General features: G+C 57.3%; 1 protein-coding gene across 3 annotated transcripts in view; it reads right to left on the bottom strand.

Annotated features, from left to right (window-relative positions):
- KIF21B (kinesin family member 21B) overlaps positions 1–21,048 on the bottom strand; it is a 48,006-nt gene that overhangs the window by 25,567 nt on the left and 1,391 nt on the right. For 2 of the 3 annotated variants that reach the window (XM_035010364.1, XM_035010365.1), the window contains exons 2-13: positions 8,922–9,144; positions 8,433–8,615; positions 6,141–6,290; positions 5,923–6,057; positions 5,351–5,518; positions 4,895–5,010; positions 4,214–4,409; positions 2,888–3,077; positions 1,861–1,924; positions 1,535–1,753; positions 1,123–1,204; positions 548–665 (exon numbers count right to left, since the gene is read on the bottom strand). In XM_035010364.1, coding sequence (XP_034866255.1) covers positions 548–665; positions 1,123–1,204; positions 1,535–1,753; positions 1,861–1,924; positions 2,888–3,077; positions 4,214–4,409; positions 4,895–5,010; positions 5,351–5,518; positions 5,923–6,057; positions 6,141–6,290; positions 8,433–8,615; positions 8,922–9,144 — 1,844 coding nt within the window. Of the gene's footprint in view, positions 1–547; positions 666–1,122; positions 1,205–1,534; positions 1,754–1,860; positions 1,925–2,887; positions 3,078–4,213; positions 4,410–4,894; positions 5,284–5,350; positions 5,519–5,922; positions 6,058–6,140; positions 6,291–8,432; positions 8,616–8,921; positions 9,145–21,048 lie in introns of those variants that run through there. The other variant, XM_035010366.1, reaches the window with a different exon arrangement.

The raw sequence follows: 21,048 nt of genomic DNA, 5'->3' as shown, positions 1-21,048 counted from the left end.
ATCCCACCACCCCTGCTGTGCCCTAGAGGCCAAGGTCTACCTGGCATGGGACCCAGCCTAGGGGAAGGAGGGCTGTGGGTCAGAAATGGTGGCAGGGCAGGTGCCCCAATTTAGAGGAGTGGGTTTTGGCACCATTCAAGGCCCGGCTCTGCACCTACCATGCTGGGGAAAGTCACTAGACTTCTCTGGGCTTGGGGGAGCTCCGAACACCTATGCCCAGGGTTGTAGTGAGAACTGAAAACCCCATGCCACGTGGAGGGTTGAGCACAGCGGTGCCTGGCATATAATGAGCGCTGTCGTCCTCATCACTACTCTTGTTTTTGTTGTTGGTGGTGGTGGTGTCACGTCTGGGAGTTCCAGGCACTGGACGTCCACATTCTTTGAGAATTCAAGTAAGGCCTGACCCCAGCCAAGAGGCATCTGGCTCAGGGTCTTGTAACTGGAAGGTCTGAGCAGTTTCTCTGGGCCCAGTGCTGACTGTCAGCCCACCCCGGGCACCTGCCATTTGGCGAGTCGCCTCCCCCTGCCCCAGCCTGGGCACACGCACCCTTCTCGTCAGGGTCTGAGTCCGAGTCCACCAGGCTCTCCTCACTGCCCGAGTCCTCGTCTTCATCCTCACGCCCCTCCTCCTCCTCACAGCCACTCTCGTCTCGCTCTTCCTCCTCCTGAGCACCAAGCACCATTAGGGGTGGCCAGTGGGCCCTCCTCACTCAGGCTGGGCCTGGCCTCAGGGAGGAGAGCCCAGAAGCCAAGGGAGTCTGGACAAGGCTTCAGGTGTGTCAAGAGAGTGGGGAATGGGGCAGACCACAGTCAGGGCCCTTTGTGCCAACCCCCAGTCCCGAAAGAGTGCCACCTGACTCCCCCAACAGCCTGGGCAGAGCCCCTCTGGGAGAGCCTCCCTGCCCAGCCTCACCCATTTGGGATGAGGTGGGGGAACTGAGGGATGGAGACCACCACGGCAACCAGCCAGCCATGTGAGGAAGCTCGGGGACCAACTCAACTGGAGGCAGGCCTAAGCCCCTCCCCCACCCTGCCAAGGTGGTCATGGGGTTCCCTCCACTCAGCGGGGACGGTGGGGAGGGGTAAACATGTAGAGGGGAGGGGACGGGGACAGTCCCTCACCTCCTCAGCCTCATTCTCGTCGGTCTCCTCACTGTTTTCCTGTTGGAGTTTTGCCCTCTTTTTGAAGGCCTCCTTCTCTGGGCTGCCCAGGAGTGAAGGGTAGGCCAGGTTAGCTTTGAGCATGTGGCAAGGGGTGTAGGAGAGGGCAGGAGGGTGGGGCTGGGTTCCTGTTCTGCAGAGAATCTGGCTGCTCCTCTCTACCCCCAGTCTAGAATTAACCCTGGGTCATTTCCACCCTCCCTCCCCTCGGGGGAAGGTGCAGCATTAGAGAAAGGTGGGTGGCTTCTGCCCAAAAAGCTAAGCAAATGTGCTCAGTGCATTCCCAAGCAGCCTGGGGGCAGCCCCCCGCTACAGGCAGGCGGGCGGCCGTGTTCCCGGAGAGCCCGCAGAGCCGTGGGCGCACTCCACTCACCTCTTTCTGCGCTGCCTGACCTCCTTCTTCTTGAGCCGCTCCAAGTCCTGCTTGGCCCGGCGGATCACCTCAGAGGCATCCTCCATGGAGCTGGCCGGGCTGCCCCCGAAGGCCGGAGCGCCCGGAGATGCACCCAGGGCGTAAGGGCTCCGAGCCGAGGCCCGGGAGAGGCTGCGGCGCAGGGACTCATTCATGGCCTCACTCTCCAGGAGCTTCGTCCTGCATGGGGAGAGCCAGCGGTTGGGGCCAGGGGAGCCCCGGGCTCTGGGCTCTGGCCCGGCCCAGGCCCTCCTCCACCGCTCCCAGATACGCTGGGGCGCACTCACCGCAGCTCCTCAATCTCCCGGATGTAGTTCTGGATCAGAGCACCAATGGCCTCATTGCCATCACCTGGAGAGGGAAGGCGGCAGAGGGCAATACAGAAGGTAAGGAACGTAAGGCCCTGCGGCTCGGAACTGGTGCTCTTGTATTGGGGCCTCCGATAGGGTACCACACACGGGCCTTTCCCCAGAAGGAATCTACGTCGAAGAAACACCTGTCCCTGGGACGGGTACACGCAGGCACTGCTGGAAACAACCACGCTCCACTGAGGGACGGCTGCTATCAGAAGTGTTCACCATCCTCACATAGGGAATGCTGTGCAGTTTACAAGAATCAACTAGATTTCTGTGTTTTAACATGGAAAGCTCTCCAAAGCATAATGCTAAGTGAAAATGGGAAGTCACAGGGCAATACATACGGTCTCATACACAGAAAAAGAAAGGGCAATATATATTATTCACACACACACACACATCTATGCGCATGTTACATATGAATATACATTCACATTTGTAGCAAAGGTACTGAGAAAGGTGTGGGGAAATGTGCACGCAGCTACGTCGAAGTAGAGAGGAAGTGGAGTGGAGCGTTTAGTGAGGGAGGATTTTAACCTTTATGCACCCATGTTAAGCAAGGAGGATGTATTCGTGTATATTTTATGGTCATAAAAAAAGGTTTAAAATCAACTGGGGGGGCCCTGGGGGGCTCAGTCAGTTAGGCATCCGACTCTTGATTTCGGCTCAGATCATGATCTCAGGGTCATGAGACTGAGCCCCACGTGGGCTCTGTGCTCAGTGGGGAGTCTGCTTGAGATTCTCTCTCCTCCTCTCCCTCTGCTGCTGCCCACCCCTTGCCTCTCTCTCTCTCTCAAATAAATAAATCTTTAAAAAAATCAATTGGAAAAAATTCATAAATGCATTGCTCTGTGAATTGATTGGCTGGCCCAGCTTGCCTAATATCCTAGGGCAGGTATGGGGAGTGGGGGTCCCGGCCTGTTGGGTGCCCGAGCTGGCCTGGTGCACCCCGACTCACCAGCCTTGGCCAGGAGCAAATTGGCTTCCTGGCTCATGAGATGAGTGACACGGTTGTTGATGGCATCGATGGCCTCCTGCATGGCCTTCACCCGCAGACGCAGTGCCCCGTTCTCCTTCTGCAGCATGGCATTCTCCCGGAACAGGTCGCTGTAGCCCTCGGCACCATCCTCCCCGATCACCCTCTTGCCCTGGGAGGAGGGGCAGGCAGGGAGCAGTCAGGGGCTAGAGCTTGCAGGGCGGGGAAGGGTTGATGATCCACCTAGCAGCCCCGCCAATCTCCCCGTCCCCACCCCGTGTTTCCTAAGACACAGCTCCTGTCTTCCAGGGCTCTCCTTGACAACCAGCAAGTCCAAATTCTATAACCAGCCATTCCAGCCTTCCCCAATCTCACCTTGACTTACCCTTCCACCACCTACCTTCATATCACCATAAGTGCTGACCCAAGGGCTAAAACCCTAAGGGCCCCGGGCAGTGGCATAAATGAGTCTGAGTACAAGACAACAGGGAGCGGTGGGGACTAGAGTTAACAGAGTCACAGACTCAGTCTCAAAGGGTCAGCAACTATGCCACTCTAGACAACGTAGTGCTATATGTTGTTAGGTCTTCACATTTTTCGGGAAAAACTGAAATTCCCTGATTTTCAGAAAGGTAGGCAACTAAATTGCATTCTTTTAAAACAAAGGGCAAGCCAAACCAAAACCCGTTTGTGTACCAGATTCACACCATGGGCTACCAGCAGCCATTGACTTTTGCCTTAGTCATATGGAAATAGACACTTCCCCAAGAAGCACCCATTTTTCCCATCTCTGTTCCTATGTGCATGGCTTGATTGCATCCAAGAATGCCTGTTCCACTTGCTTTTGATGATAGCTCATCCATTTTTCAAAATCTATATAAAGGCCCCCTCCTTTGTGAGGCCTTCCCTGACTGAGCACCTGAGTGAAGAGGGCCAGCTCTCTCCTCTGTCCTGCTCCCAGGTGCACTGGACTATTCATGTGGTCCCCATCAATTATTCTTATTCTGTACCACAGTCTAGGAGTCTCATCTGGTCCAACGCAGCATAGTCAGTGGACATGAAAGCACAAGGCAGAGCTTCTGTCCTGGGCATCAGAGCTATGCTGCAGAACAGCTGAGTGCCCTCCTTGCTCTTAGGTGCTAACACCCCGGGAGCTCCGACTGTGCTCGATTCACCCAGGTGAGCCCCCTCATCATGGCCGGCACAGAGCCAATACTCAGGAAGCGGCGGGGAATGGGTGGGGAGGTGAGGGAGTGGTGGGAGGCGTGCCGAAGACCTCGGGCCCACCGTGCCTGGGAGTGTGCTCACCGCCTTGTACTCCATCAGCTCCATCTGCAGGCGAGCAATCTCGGCCCGCAGGGCGCTGATCTGCTGGCTCGTCTTGTCCTGGTTCACCACCACCTTGTTCTTGATGTTGCGGGCCCGATTGGCATATTTGAGTGTGTTGAGCGTCTCCATGAAGTCCCGGTCTGAGGGGCTCACACAGGCAATCATGATGGTCTGGCTGGGGGGGTGCAGTAGGAGAGTGAGGTTCGAGGGGCACAGCCAAGCCCCCAGAAGCATCGCTCCAGGGCAGAGGCCCCTGCTCCCAACCCATTCCCCTACTGTCTTAATGGCCTAAGGACCTGGGCATTCACCAGGGCAGCACCTGGACCACCTGGCCACGGGGTTCCTTCCAACCCACAGTGAAGGCGGCTGACAGGGTGATATGTCACTGCCGGGCACAGCTCTGTATTTCCTTAGTGGCTTCTATCCATTACCCCATTTGGGCTCTATCACTTCAAGACTATCTCTCCCTGTTTTCAGACAAGGAAACAGTCTGACCATACTGGCCAAAGGTCATGCAGCATCTCAAGGCTCCTGTCTCCGAAGCCCACAGGCTGCAGTAGGAAGGCCTCCTTGCCCACAAGGCCCTCATGAATCAAACCCTCACATCAGGATTCTCCAGAAGGTTCCCTCCTCCCCTACCCCTTGTTGGCTGTAGGGTACCTGTTGCCCCCCAGCGAGTCCTGGAGAAGCCGAGTGAGCTTCGAGTCCCTGTAGGGCACGTGCACCACCTTCTTGCTCTGGTCCCCCAAGGCGCTGATCACGTTGCCCAAGGCCAACTGTGGGAGACAGACCCTGGCACTCGAGAGGCAGTCCGGGAGAGGGTAGTGGGGACAGGACAGCCCCCAGGCCATCCATGCCTGCCTAGAGGACCCAGCAGCCCTCAAGCTCCCTGAGAAAGTTTACGTGCCGATGTGATTGTTTGGTGAAGTCAAGAAGCTGGGGGCAAGGGTGAGGGCAAAGGATCAAAGGCCTAACAACAGTGACATATGGGTGCCCTGGCCAGCAGCCAGCAAGAGGTGCAAAGAAGATGGGGCAGCCGTGGGTCTGGAGGGTCTGGAAAGGGTCTGAGACTGAGCTGTGCTGGCCACTGGGACAGGTGACCCGCCAAATGCCTACCAGGCCGCAGTTGATGGAGATGCCCTCCTTGGCCCGCTCGCCAGTGGCCCCCGTCCGCTTCAGCCGTTCTGAGCCGGCCAGGTCCACAAAGTGAAACTTAGCAGTGAGTGTCTCATACTCACTGGTGGGCGCGGTGCCCTCAGGAAGCCCAGTCACCGCCTCACTGACCTGCAGCAGAAGTTAGCAGCTGATGTATCTGGCCCTCGCTCCACCTCGCGGCTCCTCTGCTCTCGGCCCTCGACCCTCAGGAATGCTGTCTGGGGTGGGGGGGTTCGGGGCCCAGAGGCAGGGCAGGCCGCAGCGCCCTCTCCTCTTGCATATGAGAGCATCTGACCGTGTACTTGCACATGCCTGATTCTCATGCAAGCCTCACAACCATAGGGGGATGGTACCCCCATTGTACAAGTGGGGGACTGAGGCTTAAGAAAAAAGAAAAAGAAAAATCAACAAGTGGCCAAGGCAAACCCCAAGCCCCGATTTGCTAGCTTCAGATCCATGGCTCCTTCCTCTTCTTGCCCCTCTGAGAAGCGCCCCCCACTACACCAGCTCCTGGGCCTCCGTGGGTTCCTTACTGGCTCGGGCTGAGTGCACACTCGCATCTGGCACACATGGATAGTGAAGATGGCGTGTGAGCGGGAGCTCTGCACGTTCATCTGGGTGCTGGCCGTGGTGCGGGACAGGGCCCCCTGCTTCAGGCACTGGATCAGCTGCGGAGCGAGGCAAAAGTGAGGGCAGGAGACGAGCCGTGGAGCTGGCCCCTGCCTGCCCTGGACCTCCGGTGGATGCTCACCTCCTCCTGGGAGTTGATGAGGCGGGAAGTGACGCCCGTGGTGTAGATGCCACCATTCCCATCCTCGTGGATCTTGATGTTGGACCTGCGGTGGCGGGCATCAGGGTCACGGGTGCTATCGAACAGGTCGAGGATCTCCTCATTGTAGAGCTGTGGGGTGGGGGGAACAGCTGCTGGGTGCATGTGGCACATGGCGTGGGGCCCCGAGGGGCTTTCCCATGTTTATAAGCCAGCTCTGTTTTACAGAGGTGGAAACTGAGGCTCTGGGAGGCGAACTTGCCGACCCTGGTCCCCTCTGGGTTCTGGATTCCAGGGTCTTTCTCCTAGACAGGAGTCGGAGGCAGCTGGGTCCTGGGCAGAACTATATTGAGGTTATGCTCCCACTCCCCAAAGAACCAGCATTCAGCAGTTTTCAGTCTTGTCAGGGGACTAAGGACCTAAAGGGAACAAGGGGACTCAGGTCCTAGATGTAGATGAGGAAGATAGAACCATAAATCAGGCAGATCCTATTATGTTTGTTGCTAGGCTGGGAAAGGGGGTGGGGACATGGTTTCGGATGAGGGAGGGGACGGACAGAGCTCAGTAGAGACCGTGCCTTGACCCCCATTGTCCCTGGGGGTTGAGGTGAGGACAACCTCCCAGTAGGGGAGGAATGTGGGGACGGAGAGTATGCCACTGGGGCCCAGCATCCTGGGGAGAGCCTGGGGAGACCACTTGGGGTGAGGGGAGGTGGCCTGGCCAGGAGCAGTCACCTTATTTCACATGGTCTCAGCCTTGGAGATTCCTGTGTTTGTAATCGCTGGCAGGGAGAGCTTTACCTGCTGAAGGGCTGGGATATCCCCCAGGCAGGGAGCCGGGGCTGGGGGCCTGGGGGGTGGGGTGGGGAAAGGGACCGGGCAGCTTGGTCAGCAGCCAGCAGAATCCTGTGGGGGAGGGGCGGGCTGCGGCCCTCCGACATCCGACATCCGAGGCTTTGATGCCTCAAAGGGACAGAAATACTCCACAGGAAGGGGAAGGGGAAACGGAAGGGACTGGTGCAGATGTGGGTGCCATGGTGTCTGTCTGTCTGTTGGGACAGGCGCACCGGCATCATTTAACCCCTTGTGATTCACCCTTGGGCATGAGTTTTCTAGGCACTGCCCTACTCTTTGGGGATCCCCATGGCAACAGGATAGAGAAAAGAAGAAAACAACGAGATGGGAAAGCTTATAGAGATACACAGCAGTAGGATACACATACACACACACAGAGGTAGTCACTTTATCAGAAGCAAAAGTCCAGGAGGACAAAGAAAAACTCTCGAGTCTAAAATACAGGGTCCCCTAAGGGGAAAGCAGCCACTCTGAGTACCCAGGAGGTAGTCATAGTGGTGCAGTGGGCAGGGTGGGCCATGGAAACCCTAGAGAGGGCTCGAGCCACATCCCTCCCTCAGAGGACAACCTGGGTACAGTCAGAGCCCAGGGCAGCCCCATACCCAGCAAATGACCCAGAGCCGGGGGGGGTGGGGGAGGTCAATGGGTTGGGGTTTCAGATGCTGAGAACTGAAGCCACCTGGTTCAAGTGTCCTAAAGGAGGAGCCTGGTCAAGTCAGGCACTCATGAGAAGTATCTAGAACACCTGCTTTCTTAGAGACCCTTCTGAGAGGCCCCTCGATAGGCCAAAGATTCCTTCCTCTACCCGCAAAGTCCCCAGATGCCAAAAGCCTAGCTTGGCACACAGACATTCTCCCAGAGAGAGGCAGGACCAGTTGCAAAGAAAAGCTCCTTCTGGAGGACCTCCCTCCCCTGAGGTCAGAGAAGACTAGGAGGGTCAGTAAGGACCTGGGCCAGAAAGGGACAAGGCAGACTGCTCTGAGGTTGGGGAGCAACCTGGCCAAGGCTGGAAGGATGGGCAGCAACTAGAGTTCTCACTACGTGCCAGGCACATGCTTCCATGCCATCCTCACAGCACCCACAAGGAAATAGATATTCTAGCCATCATGCAGTGGTGACACGACATGCCCAAGGTCACACAGCTAATAAGTGTCAGAGCTGACCATCACTCAGGGTTTGAAGAGATCTTAAAGGTTCTCAGTGGCTCAAGCCCCTTCTGACACAGGAAGCCTCTTCAGAGTGTCCCACCAAGAGGTCTTCTAGCTCTTGCTTGGATATTTCCAGCAGCAGGATCCTCAGCAGCTATAGATGCTGCCATGGCTTGCCTAGGCTCATTCCACTGTCCTGGGGGTAAGCCCAACCTCCATGGTCTTGCTGTCCCCCAAATCTCCCTCCTGCCCCCACTACGAGGCCACAGTACCTCCAGGAACTGCGCGCTGACTTTGAACTCAGGCCCGGCCACACCCCGCTCCTGTGCCCGCCGCTTGCGCTCTGCAATGCCCCCAAAGAGGTGTGCAATGGCCCTCGGGATGATGCCCTGCTCCTCCTCCGATGTCGCCGTGTCGAAGCCGGTGCCCATCGTGTATGTCTTCCCGGCCCCTGTCTGCATCAGCAAGGGTGGAATGAGGGTGTTAGCACCCTCGGGGGGCCACCAGCAAGCCCGGGGACCCCTGGCCAGGCGGACTTCCCTTACCACGTACCCAGATCACCAGCCCCTCCTGGTCCCCAAGCCACACCCTGAGGGAGTCTCCTCGGAGTGACAGCCTCCCTCCAGCGTGGCAGCATGCTGGGACAATAGACAAAACCGCAGCTCCATCTCCACCGGTCTGAAGGGGGAGGGGGCGCTCTCTCCCACCAGCTGGGGAGACCAGAGTTGGAGGGGCCACGGGTGGGAGTGCAGGCGGCTTACCTGCCCATAGGCCAGCACTGTGGCATTGTAGCCCTCGAAGCAGCCCTCGATGAGCTTGCTCACACAGGTCGAATAGATCTGTTCCTGCCAGGTGTCCAGGTCGAAGACAAAGTCATAGGTGAAGGCCTTGTCCTTCCCCAGAAGGACCTGGGGCTCCCCGGGGGTCACAGAGGTGCAGATGTGACAGCCCTCAATCTTCTCCTTTGACAGCTGGGGCCGAATCCTGCTCAGGAAGTGGGGAGAGCCCTGGGTCAGACCCAGCCGGTGGGGGACTGCGGTGCCCTCCTCCCTCATGCTGCCTGCCATGCTTCCACTTCCTCAGGCCCCCTCCAGCCCCCAGAAGCTGGAAGAGAAGGAAGGAAGCTCAGGAGCCTCCCCAGAGGACCAAGGCAACTTTTATAACAATACAGTAATACTAATCGTAAGAATAATATCCACTCCACCCAAACATTTATTGAGCGGTTGCTAACATTTATCAAGTACTCTACGTATGGGATCCAGGTTAAAAGTATTTTACATAAATGAATTCATGTATTCTTCACTATAAATCCGTGAGGTACATATTATTTGCCTATCTTTACAGGTGAGAAAATGGAGGCTGACAGAGTTTAAGTGACTTGCCCAAGATTGTACGGGAGGGGGGTGGGTAGGGGGTGTGACAGAACAAACCTCTGGTCTGACGTCAGAGCGCATACTCCTGATTGAAAGGGGAGCCCTAGATATCAGTGTCCCACAGATCAGGAAGAGAAGACAGCTTGCCCCCTTCTGGGAGGTAAGGCTCAGCACCAGGGTGGGGAGGGACAGGCCTGGCTGCCCCCCAACCCCGGAATGAATTAAAGAGCAGACCCCATCTTCTGCCAAGGCCTGCAGGGGCTGCAAGAGTCCTCCAGCTGCAGAGCCCCCTCTCGGATGCCAGAGCCTGGCAGAACATTCTCAGGTACCAGACCAAGCACGACCCCGCCAGACCAGGCCAAGGCAAAAGTCGGCTGAGAAGGGCAGGACCCTCTGCAAGGGACACCAGGCCGGCCACAGGAGGGGCCCAATCCCAGCTCCTGCTGGGCTCCCTTACGAGAGGAAGAAAAGTGGCACCAGGGCTGAGTGGGAGCCAGCCATAAATAGGGCTATCTCCATCCAGCCACCTCTTCTCCCTCCTCTAAGCAGCCATTGCCTTGACAAGGTCCCCATGGCAACCAAGTGTGAGTCAGTGAGCATGCGCTGTACAGACAGGCAGAAAAGCACTTCCCAAATGCCTAAAGCAAAAGGGGGTGGGGGTGGGTTAGGCACTAATGCTCCTGGGCTCACACAAGCCAGCCCTATCAGCCAGGCGATCACAATGAGCTGCTTGTCAGGCTCCCTTTCCCAAAGCCAACATTTACCAAGAGAAGAAAAGAGTGAGAGGGCCAGGCCAGCATGCATCCAGGGCGGAGGGGGACCTCGCCACAGAGGCAGGGCCACCAAGTCGCCATCCTGTCCCTGTCTGGGGCTGCCCCAGCCCCCAAGGCCCACTCAGAGCTTCAAGCCAGGGGAGGTGCTCCCCTCAGCCTGTTGCCTGCACTTTGCTGCAAGAGGGTCACAGGGGACTGGGGAGGGGGGTAAGTGCCAGGGGAGCATTTTGGGGGGAGTTAGCTGCACCAGGCCAAGTCCACACCATAGATGGTAGCCTGGGTTTTCTCCAGAAGTGTTTTCCCTTCGGTGTCAACAGGTCCTCACAGGTCAGTGGCTCTCCCCTCACTGAGGCTGACAGGAATGGAGGATTACCACCTTCATCCACACTATCCAGCTGTTCCATGTCAAGTTGAAATTAGAACCCAGCCTCTCGGTGTCCCCCCTGAACTGGTTTCTGACTGGGAAGGGAGCAGCTGATTCCTGCTTGTCCTCTCTAGAACCTGCAGACCAGAAACTTGACCCACCAATAAGAGGTCTGGGCCAGCAGTTCCCCTACCTCGACCACTGATAGTGACAACTGACACAAATTCGCACTCACTACGTACCCGGGGGGGCGTCTACGCACTGACATATACTAACTCTTGATTCTCAAGAGAACACCTGCGGTGAATACTACTACCACGGTTTGTAGGGGAGGAAATGAGATGGTGCCCAGCCAGCCGTAGATAGTGAGGGGCAGAGTGGGGCTCGAACAGTGTGCATGCACTGCCTCTCCACTATTTCTGTGCTACCGTGTCCCTACAGGCAGGGCTCAGGGGGCCGGGGGGAAGAAACGGCTCATGACACAGGGAGCCCCAGCCGCAGCTCCAGAGGAGGGGGCGTGGCACGGCACACAGGCACCAGGTAGGAAGCAGGAGCTCTGGCCCTCAGAGCTGGCTCTGCCCCTGGGCCTCTGGGACCCAGGACCAAACACTTACTGCCCAGGGCCATCCAGGGGCTCCCAGGTGAACCAAGGGTCTGGCCTGGGCAGCCTCTGAGGAGCTTTCAGCATTGCTGGCTACCACCAACTCCGGAAGACACCCTCCCTACCATGTGGGCTGCTTGTGATAGGATTTCTGGATCCAGTTCAAATACCATTTAATTACCCCAGGCAGATGGCAGTGCTGGTGATTGGAGGAAATCGAATCAGGGTCCCTGGAGACAGTGGGAGCAGGGGAGGGGGAGCAGAAGCCCTGCCTGGCAGAGCCCATCCGGGAGAGGGGATGCTTCTCCTTCAACAACCAGCCCTGAGAACACGGCGGAGCCCACCTGCCAGGAATAGGAGAGCTGGCAGAAGAGCAGTCTGGGCAAGGGGATGGAGAAGAGGGGCTCCAGAGTTTTAGGGTCCAGGAATTATGGAATCAGTCAGGCATTCATCCTGCGGCGCTCATCCTGGAACGTGAGGCCCAGCACATCTTGATGCGGGGGTCTCTGTGGTCAGAGAGAGCCAGCCAGCCCCAGGCTGACCCATCTGAAGCACCAGGGAGCTTTGCAGGGTACAGATGGGTGAGCAATGTTACCCAGAGAAAAGGGTACCCGCTGGGAGACAGAGGACATGGGCTCAGGAAGAGTCACTAATTCCCAAAGCAACTGACCTGGACGAGGGAGAGTGTTGGTCCCAGGAATGGGACTTGATTGAGTAACCGGAGGTAGAAGAAAAAGAGAATTAAGATTTTACGTGTGCTTTCCATGTGCTAGCTGGGCCAGGCACCCGCTACAGACTACCTCACTTAAGTGATGCAATGAGCTCATGATTTCCATGCCCATTTTCCAGAGAGGAAAGTTGAGGCTTGAAGTGGTTAAAGTCAGACACACACAGTAAATACAGGGAAGATGGGCATCAACTGCTCTGCCTGACTACGAAACCTACAGGCTCTTCTGCTTCTCCAGCGACCTCCTGCCTGGGAAACTCTCCATCCCCACATGGATAGATAAGCTTTCTCCCACAGCACCTCCATCAGGGCCAGGGAGGCACTCTGGAAGGACCACTGCTCCATCTGTTCAGGGCTGGCCATCCAGCAGGGGCAGACATCGTGTCCCAGCTCTCCTGGGGCTCCCTCCTCACCACACCCTGCCCAGCAGAGCATTCACACCTGCACCCCACAGGGAGGAGACCAGAGGGCTGGGAGATCAAGTCCGGGGTCCTGGACCAGCCCCTGCCCCCACCCTCTTCTGGTTCAGGAGCCACGCTTGCTTTCTCCTGGGTTCTCTAGGAGATCTCCTCCCAGTTTTAACTTTCTAAGAACGCCTTCACCTTCCCCTCCAGCAGCCTCCTCCCCGGCCCCACCCTGGGTGAGGTCACTTCTGTGGGCTGCCGTCAAAGCAGCAGTGGCCTCAGCCAGCCCCACCCCGCCCCAGATAACGGGAAAGGGGAAGGCGGCCGCTTCCGTTAAAGCAGGGTGGCAGGGGTGGGAGCCACTCACAGACCTCATCCTTCCTGGGGGGCATGGGGGGGGGAATCAGGGATGGAAACCAGTTTCTAGGGTCTTGCAAGTCCCAGGAGCCGTGGACCAGATCCAGGACTAGGATGAAGTGAGGTATTTGCCACAAGTGCAAAACTTAACGGGGTATGAAAAAAATTCAGTAATGAAGATCAACTATAATTTAATGCACTATTTGAAAAGCTCAGATGGGCAAACTATGGCCCCGCGGGCCAGCTGCATTTCATCGGTAGTTTTGTGCACAACACATCCAGTATCATTTCTGTCCAGGGACCTCCCGACTCTCACCCCAAGCCCCACGCCTGCAAAGCGCCCTCCATCCCTTCCCAAGGTCCGGGCCGGGAGGGAAGGGGGCGGGCCGGACAGCCCCGCGCAGAAACGCTCCCGGAATCTCCCCGAACAGAGCCCGGTCTATTTGCCACTTGGCACCCCGCAGCCCCGAGCGGCGGTGGGAGCGGGCGCGAGAGCGAGAAAGGGCCCAGGGCTTTTCAGAGGCAGGATCTGGCACGGGCGCGCGGCCGCTGAGCTTCCTCTGCTCACAATTGAGTGGGAGCTGGTGTGATGTGGGTAGTTATTTTCATATCCCTCCCCCACCGCCGGGGAAGCGGGCACCCGGGCCGAGGGACGCGCAGGCGGCTCGGGCCCGGCCCCCCACCCGTCCGTGCCCCCGGCGGCGGCGACGGCCGGACAAAGGCCGCGAACCCGAGCCGGGCGCTGCGGGAAGAGCTGAGCTCAGCGCTTCCACAGCCCTTTGCGAAACCAGGAGGACAGGGCGGAAGGGGAGGACAGAGGAGACCGGGAGGAGGAAGGCCCCGGGGGATGCTGAAGGGCTGCCAAGGAGAACAACTCCCTCTGCGACGGGTAACGTGCCCAGCGCCCCACACCCTACCCGCGCCGTGGTGGGTGGGGGGAGGATGGGCTAGCCCCCCTCACCCGCGCCCCTTCCTCGGTGACATCACACAAAGCCAGCCAATCACTGCCCCCGGGGGCTCGGCCCAGTGACCTTGGACTCCTAAGGGTTGGCTCGGCCTCTCAGGTGAAATTAGTCCCACCCAATCAGCCGGCTAGGGCCCCTCCCTGGGCTCTTACCTTGAGTTGCCCCCCAGTCAGTTAGGAGCTCCTGGAGCTCTTAAGGGGGCAGCCCCAGGCTCTTCCTATTTGAAGAGTTTTGTCACTGAGAGGTCACACGCTGTGGTATTAAAATAACTAACCAAGAACTGTTCCAGAGTCCTAAAAAATTCTTACAATTATGATGTATGGTCTGTGATTCCTGATGCCTTTCTTTGCTAGCAACTGGAACCCCTTTACATCTATGCTTACTCAACTTCCCCAGTTAGTAACTTCCCACACTTATGGAACAAGACTGCCTTTTTGCTAGACTCTGTACCTACGAAGCTTTGCACGCTAGATCATTACACAAATCATTTCGTTCTAAGGGGGTGTTTTTGCTCCTAATTTACAAATGAGAGTTCAGAGGAAATTAACTGGGCTCAAGGTCACATAGATAATAAATAACAAGGTCTCCTAGGAAGACTACCTTTACTAGCCATCAGTCCCAAAGATTCAATCCAGAAGGAGAGCTGGAGAGAACTAGCACGCATAGCTGCCCACTTGTGAGTAATTTGCACTTTGGGGACTTCCAGGCTGGGAGACACCCTCTCACCAGGCTCTCCCTCAAAGGTTTTGAGAAGAACCAGGGACTTGGGCTGGAATCACCCCTCTGAGGGCCAAAATAACCACCATAACCAGCCCCTTTGTAAGAAGCCCCAGGGGGTATGAGCCTATCTGCTCTTTTCTTCTATAGGACCCTTAATGCCTTTCTGGAATCCTGAAAAGGAGCCCCCAGAGGCTAGTGGAACAGCCCCAAGGAGAAACAGAGAAATGAGGAAGTTCATCCCCTGGTCTCTAGGTGCGCTGCCCCCAAGCCTGAGGTTGGCCAGATTCCATGACCTCCCTTCTGCCCAGCCCCAAGTGGTTTGCCTGGCTCCAACCGCGGGGCAGCAGGGGTCACCTGGAGCTGAGCTGTTGTGTGGAAGTGAGTTTGGCGGGGGCGGGGGGTGCTCCCCTCTAGTCTGCCTGGCACACTGAGTCACTTAGCCATGCTGTGACCTGCCAGGGACCAGCTCTTCCTCATCGGTGACAGATCAAAGGGAACTCAGCTACAGCAGCAGGGATTTAGATAAGCTAGCAAAATGAACTTCCTGCCTGCAAAGATTGCTAAGCCAGGGGAAAGGGGAGCCTGGGATTCTTTGGAATCTTTCTCCTCAGAAATCATAGTCACTGATACCACTCTTGCTTCTCTGCATTCTGCACACCAGTGCCTTGTCTGATCAGGACAATACCTAACACGTTTTGAGAACCTAGGTGCCGAGCTCATTTACATACACGAACACATGTAATGGGTTATAACAGCCCTGGGGAGCAAGGGCATTTGCCCCATTTTACCGAGGCTTGGAAAAGTGAAATTTCACCAGCCCAGAGTCACACAATTCGTAATGGTGGAAATGAAATGCAAGCCAAGCCTGCCCCTGCCCAATGCTGCTGCACCCACTGAACAGCCCTGCACCAGGGCAGGAGAGAGGTTGGACTGGAGAAAAATGATCCCCTCAGAGAATCCCTGGACTGATCCTACCGACAGCTGCGGGCAGTACCAGGCGCACTCTGCTGGGAAAGCATTTCCCCCGTTTTGTAGAGTTAAGAGAGCCAAGGCCTAGAGCATGGAGAAGCATGGAGCCAAGAACCCAGGAGGCTGCTTCCCTGCCAGAGGAAGGCAGCTCCCCTCAGCAGCAGAAAGAGGGTGTCTACACCCCCACTCTAATGAGCATCCTCTCCTCCTCCTCCCCGTGGCAGCCTGCCAGCTCTGGGGAAGGCGGCTGGAAGCAAAATCCCTGCTCTCTCAGGGGAGTCTGGCTCCCAGACACCCGGGGCCTTTTAGCTGACTTAGCCCAGAGAAGGCATCTTCCCAGAGAAGCTGCTCCTCTCTGGTGGGGAGACCCAATTGGGGGTGCTGACTCTTAGCTGCAGGGATATGGAGTGGGGAGCCACCAGAGCCCTGTGATAGCCAGAGGGTCTTGTCGCCCTGTCACGGGACCTTCTCCGGGCCTCTCAGACCCTCCTCCATCAGCACAGTCCTCCTGAGACTGACTGCCCTCAGGAAAAAGACCCAGGCTGGCTTAGGACCCCCAAACAAGGAGGCTTTGTACTGTGGTGACGGTCAAAAAGCATGGGTTTATGAGGCCCTAGCAGATCTGGTGAAATGGGTCTGTCAACCCTCTGTGCTTGACTTCTGCCCCCAAACATGTTCCCAAGTGCACAGGGAGAGGGTGCAGACACTCCAAGACAACGCCTTGGGGTGTCGATTCAGGGCACCTGGGGTTCAGCCCCCACTCCTTCCTCAGATGTCCTTGACCTTTCTCTTTCAGTATATCCAAGTCGTGGCCACTAGCTTCTGAGTCACAACCAGGGACAGACAGTCTGACAGGGGAGGGAACCTGGGGTAGAGTCTTGTTCGTGGCCCCTAGGGCATCAGGATCTCAGCTGTGCCCCAGGACACCCCCCTGAGAGGCTGAAACTGGGCATAAGAGGAAGCAGGCCCCGCAGAGTGGGGCGAGGGGTCAGAGGCTGGGGAGCGGAGATGCTAGGAGAAGCTGAGGGAGGGGGCCAGGCCCTGTCGTAGCTGGAAAGACGGGCAGGCCTGGCCGTGAGCAGTAGCCAGGAGCTTCCTGAGCCACCGGTCCGACTCCTGTGGGTCTGTGGGTCTAACTCCTGTGCCGCAGGGGCCTGGGAAGAGGGGTGAGCCCGGCTCAGGGAAGCGCTGCTCAGCGGCGCTCCAGCTTGGCTCTGCAGTCCCACTCCCTTCTCAGGGCATCTGGCGGCGGTTTCCCATGACCTCCCAGGAGACGGGAGACTCTGCAGAGTGGGGGCTGAGCAGGGAGTGCCCAGAGCTGTGGCGGCATGTGCATCATGTGGAGGACAGCTCAGTGGGAACTGGGCCCTGGGGACGCTCCCCTGCTGAGGAATGCAGAGGCCAGCCGCTGCGGAGCAGGGAGCCTCTCCCTCAGCACACTGGCCCTGGTCCTCGGTCCTCGGTCCTCAGGCCCCAGTCCCCACTGCCAGGCTCTCCTCAATGCACCTTAACTCCAGGGTCAGGCAGGACCAGCCAGCCTAGAGAAAGGACAGTGGCCTCCACCACTGCCCTGATGGTGGGCTTCCACCCCGCAAGGCAGAGGGATAGGGACTCAGGTATTTGGAGACAGGGGACCATGGCCCTGCCTCCCTTCCACACCCCAGAGCAGCCGGAGGTGAAAGAGGGAGTATTCTGGGGGTCAGGACACTGCCACCCACGGGTCCGCCACCTGCCATGGGGCTTCACAGCCCTTCCCACAGAGCTCCACCATCCCCAGCCCATAGGGATGGAGGGGTAGCTCTCTGGGGCCAAGGCCAACCAGCCCTAGCCTGGCTCACCTCCCAGGGCAGGGAAGCATCCTCTCCTCTCCAGCCCAGAGGCCTCTCAGTTGCCCCTCCGGCTTTCTTCAACAGGCTGCTATGTCTAGAGGGCAAAATGTGAGGCGAGGAGACCCCAGGACACCAGGGGCTCTGCCGTGTGACTGGTGTGGGGGCATGTAGAGGTAGCAAGAGGAAACTGGGCTGCCCCCAGAATTTCCTTTCCTAGAGAGTGGCAAGATGGAACTCAAGCAGGAAAATAAATTCCAGGGATAGTAGCATGGATCTAAAGAAAGAGAGAACAGGTGGACTTCTACCCAGCGGGAAGGGAAAAGCTCCCCAAACACAAGAGTGAATAGCACGGCTGAGGAGCTAAGACCATGGAGGGGACAGGCAGCTCCATGCTAACCAACCCCAGAATGGGAAATTCAGACACGTTCCCCTCTGCACAGCGCTGGACACCTTCCTAAGTACTTTTCCCACATTGCCATTATGGCAACAGGTGGGGTATGGCATATGGAGAAACCGAGGCATAGAGACTCACAGCAAAGAGCTAATTAGAGCTGCACTGGGAGGCGGTTGAGAGCAGTCAGAGGAGCATGTGCTTGGAGGGAGAGTGAGTGCCCTGGGTTCAGATCCAAATTCCACCATTTACCGGCTGTGAGTGTTTGCTCATCCATACAATGGGAATAACGTCAGTTAGCTGGTGGGGCTCCGGTGAGGAGGGAGGGAGGGAGGGAGGGAGGAAGGAAACTCTTCCCTGTACCTAACACTCATCACTGAAGCTCAAACCAGAGACACCTCTTAGGTACACTTTAAGTTAGGGCTTATTTTTAAAACATTTTATTCACATCAACTCCTCAGGAGCCAACCCTTTATGGGCTGTATGACTTCTACTTCATCCAAACCACTGCTTTTCACAAATGAACAAATGAGAACAAACCAGCTGTTCCCATTCTCCCGCGGGTGAATCTGAGGCCCAGCAGGGCAAACAGAAAGGAAGCCCCATGACCCAGCCAATGGGTGACCTGCACTGGCCCCAGCCCTGCCCTCTGCCCCCAGAGCTGTAAGAGTAAGGGTGGCAGGCTCCTGTCACCTCCGCCACTTCCTCAGCCCCCGCCCCACCCCATCTCCATTCGGAGGGTTTCAAGGGCGGAGATCCAATCAGCTTCAGGCTAGTCGGGCAGGCTGGCTGGGGGGTGGAGGGGGGATGGTTTCCGGGGCCTGTGGTTACTACACTCCACTTCCTTGTGATGACATAAGCCCTATTTCTGCAGCAGGAGGCCACCGCTAAGATTCTCAGGTCTCCAGGCACAGGAGGTCCTGTCTGGGCCTCGGTTTCCCAGATCTATAAACGGGCAGCATGGGGCACCGTTGGCATTGATCGGCTCTGGCTGGCCTTGGGCTGCCAGAACAGAGGATGGGACTCTGAAGGCACCCCCATATCCCACCCTCGCGCAGTTTTTTCTGTCTTCTCTGGTCTCTTCGTCCCAAGCCACCAGTTCTTTTGATTCAAAATTTAGACAGACATTGACCAAGATTTCAGAGTAGCCGGAAGCTCTGGAAATAACTACAGCTAGAGAACCCAAATGAGCAAGGACAGGGGTACAATCTAACACTGTCCCTTGGGTCCCTGGCTGGTGTCCCTCCAGCCCCTTCCAGCCCCTACTCCACCCTGGAGTGTCCACGGATGGATGTGGGACCTGTAAAGGGACCTCCCCGCCCCAGCCGAGGAAAGGAAAGAAGCTTAAGGAAACCAGGAGAAGATAAGAGGGTGGGGGGGTTGGGGGGGTTAGGACCCATGGAGGGCTCCTCTCATGGTGGGGGCTCAGAACTGGGGGCTTGAAAGGGTCTTAAAGAAACATACCACGTGTCTTGACTTCCTTCCGCAATTTCAACTTTGCCAACTTGCATTTCTTAACAGCTACCCCTTCCCCTCCGCCCCCCATTAGTCGGGCAGGGCCTGTGTTGCAGCCTGGGGCAGGGCACAGCTCAGCCTCACCTCTCTCAAGCATCCTTCCCCTCACCCCCCACCCATTCCCAGGTAGAGAGAGGCTGGTTCTAGGCCATCCTTGGACCCAGGGAGCTGAGTCCCTATCTACAGGGGATTAATGGATAAAGGGATCACAGGGCAGGCTGGAGAGGGGCTGGCCTAGGAATCTCCACGCAAAGGCGACTAGCTGATGTTCAGGGGCAGATGGGCCAGGCTCCAGGGAGGCCTGGGGTAGGGTTTTTAGGGTCTGTTCACACCTAGACCTTCTCCCTTTATCCCATAGCCCCAGTTCTGAAGTTTCCTCCTCTGGCTCTCCCCCAGCCCTGCCTGCCTTGTGGAGATTTGCAGACAGCCAGCTTTGATCCTCTTCCCAAGGTGATTATAGGGCCAAGAGCCCTGGGCCTGGCACTTCTCACCTAGTCTAGCAGTCCCTGCCAGGACGTCCCCCCTTACACAGGCATGCATGTGTATGCGTGCATACACACACACCAAAGCAAGTCTGTCTCATTCGTGGCCTCCCTGTCCCGAGAGTTGGACCCAGGGCTCGCCATGTTATTCTCATGGGAACTCAGAAAGCACTTCAGTTAGATACAAGAAAGGACTTCCAGGAAGTCAGACAGCTGAACCTGACACCAGTTTGGGCCCTTGGCAATTCCAAAGCCTTGGCCTTTCCCCACAATGCCCTACTCCAATACTCTCCTCCAGCCTGCCACCTAGTCCTTGAGGTGGGACAAGTGACTTCTGGAGGTTGGGATGGGGGGTCGATGGGGATCCAAAAGCATGGATCTCCCCTACAGCTCCTCAGTGGCACCATCTGCTCCCTGTCCCAGCCCCAGTCCTAGTCTGGCCCTATACTCAGCTCTTTGATTAGAAACTGGGTTCTGTCCAGGCATTGTCTGCCTTCCACGGCCGGCTGCCCATTGAGGTCTGGCGTGTGCCAAGCTGGGCACTCATGCTGGAATGGGAGGGGACAAGTGGGCTGGGCCCTCACCTTCCAGAAGCCCCCTAAAGCCTGGCTCTTCTGATGTTCAAATCTCCCCACCCCTCCATCCGAGATCAGCAACTCGAGGCAAGGAGTGGGCGCATCTGGACACTACTAGAGTAATCTGAGTGGGAAGCAGGGATGATACCCATCACCCCCAAAGAACTGGGTACAGTGGGCAGGCACAATCCCTTCTCTGGAAAGGGTCTCAGAAACCTTCTTTTGGTGATGCTGAGAAGGCCACACCAGCTTTTCCTCACTCTTCTGCATAAAGTGCCAATCCCATGGGGCTTTCCCACACTTTACCATGCCCCAATCTAGTCTGGGGAGGCTGACGGTGGTGGTAGGAGAGGGGGCTTTGTTTGGCGCTCTCCTATAAGATGGAGTCTAAAGGAAAGCCCCCATGGGAGGAGCAAGCACCCTAAGTCCCTTGCTTCCCAGCCCTGGTTCACAGTGAGTGGGGCCAGGGCTTCATTTCCCTTTTATGATGTACTTGGACTCTCCCAGTCTGCTGCAGATGTCATATTTACATTTCTCACTCCCCCCCCCCCGCCCCCACTTGTACCTCCCTCCCTCAACCTCCACAGGATCCTGCTGCAATGTCAGCCCAAGCAGCAGCCTGGCCCCGCCCCGGCCAGCCCACCAGGCACCTGCAGGGCTCCTCTTTGTCTCTCAGGCTGCTCTGGGCCAGCAAGGCTGTGTTCAAGTGATGCTGAGGCCGCCTGATGCATGGGTGGGAGGCACCTCAATCTCCCTTCCCTGACCCCAGAGCTGCGATCGGCCGTCCCCTCCTCCTCTCTGGGCCGCAGAGGACCGGCCAGATGCCTGGGGGCAGGCATCTGC

This window comes from Mirounga leonina, unplaced genomic scaffold (genome assembly GCF_011800145.1).
Source record: "Mirounga leonina isolate KUSES-001 unplaced genomic scaffold, KU_Mleo_1.0 Mir_154, whole genome shotgun sequence".
Classification (NCBI taxonomy): Eukaryota; Metazoa; Chordata; class Mammalia; order Carnivora; family Phocidae; genus Mirounga; species Mirounga leonina.
Note: the sequence above shows the minus strand (reverse complement) of the source record. Positions and strands in the feature narration are given on the sequence as shown.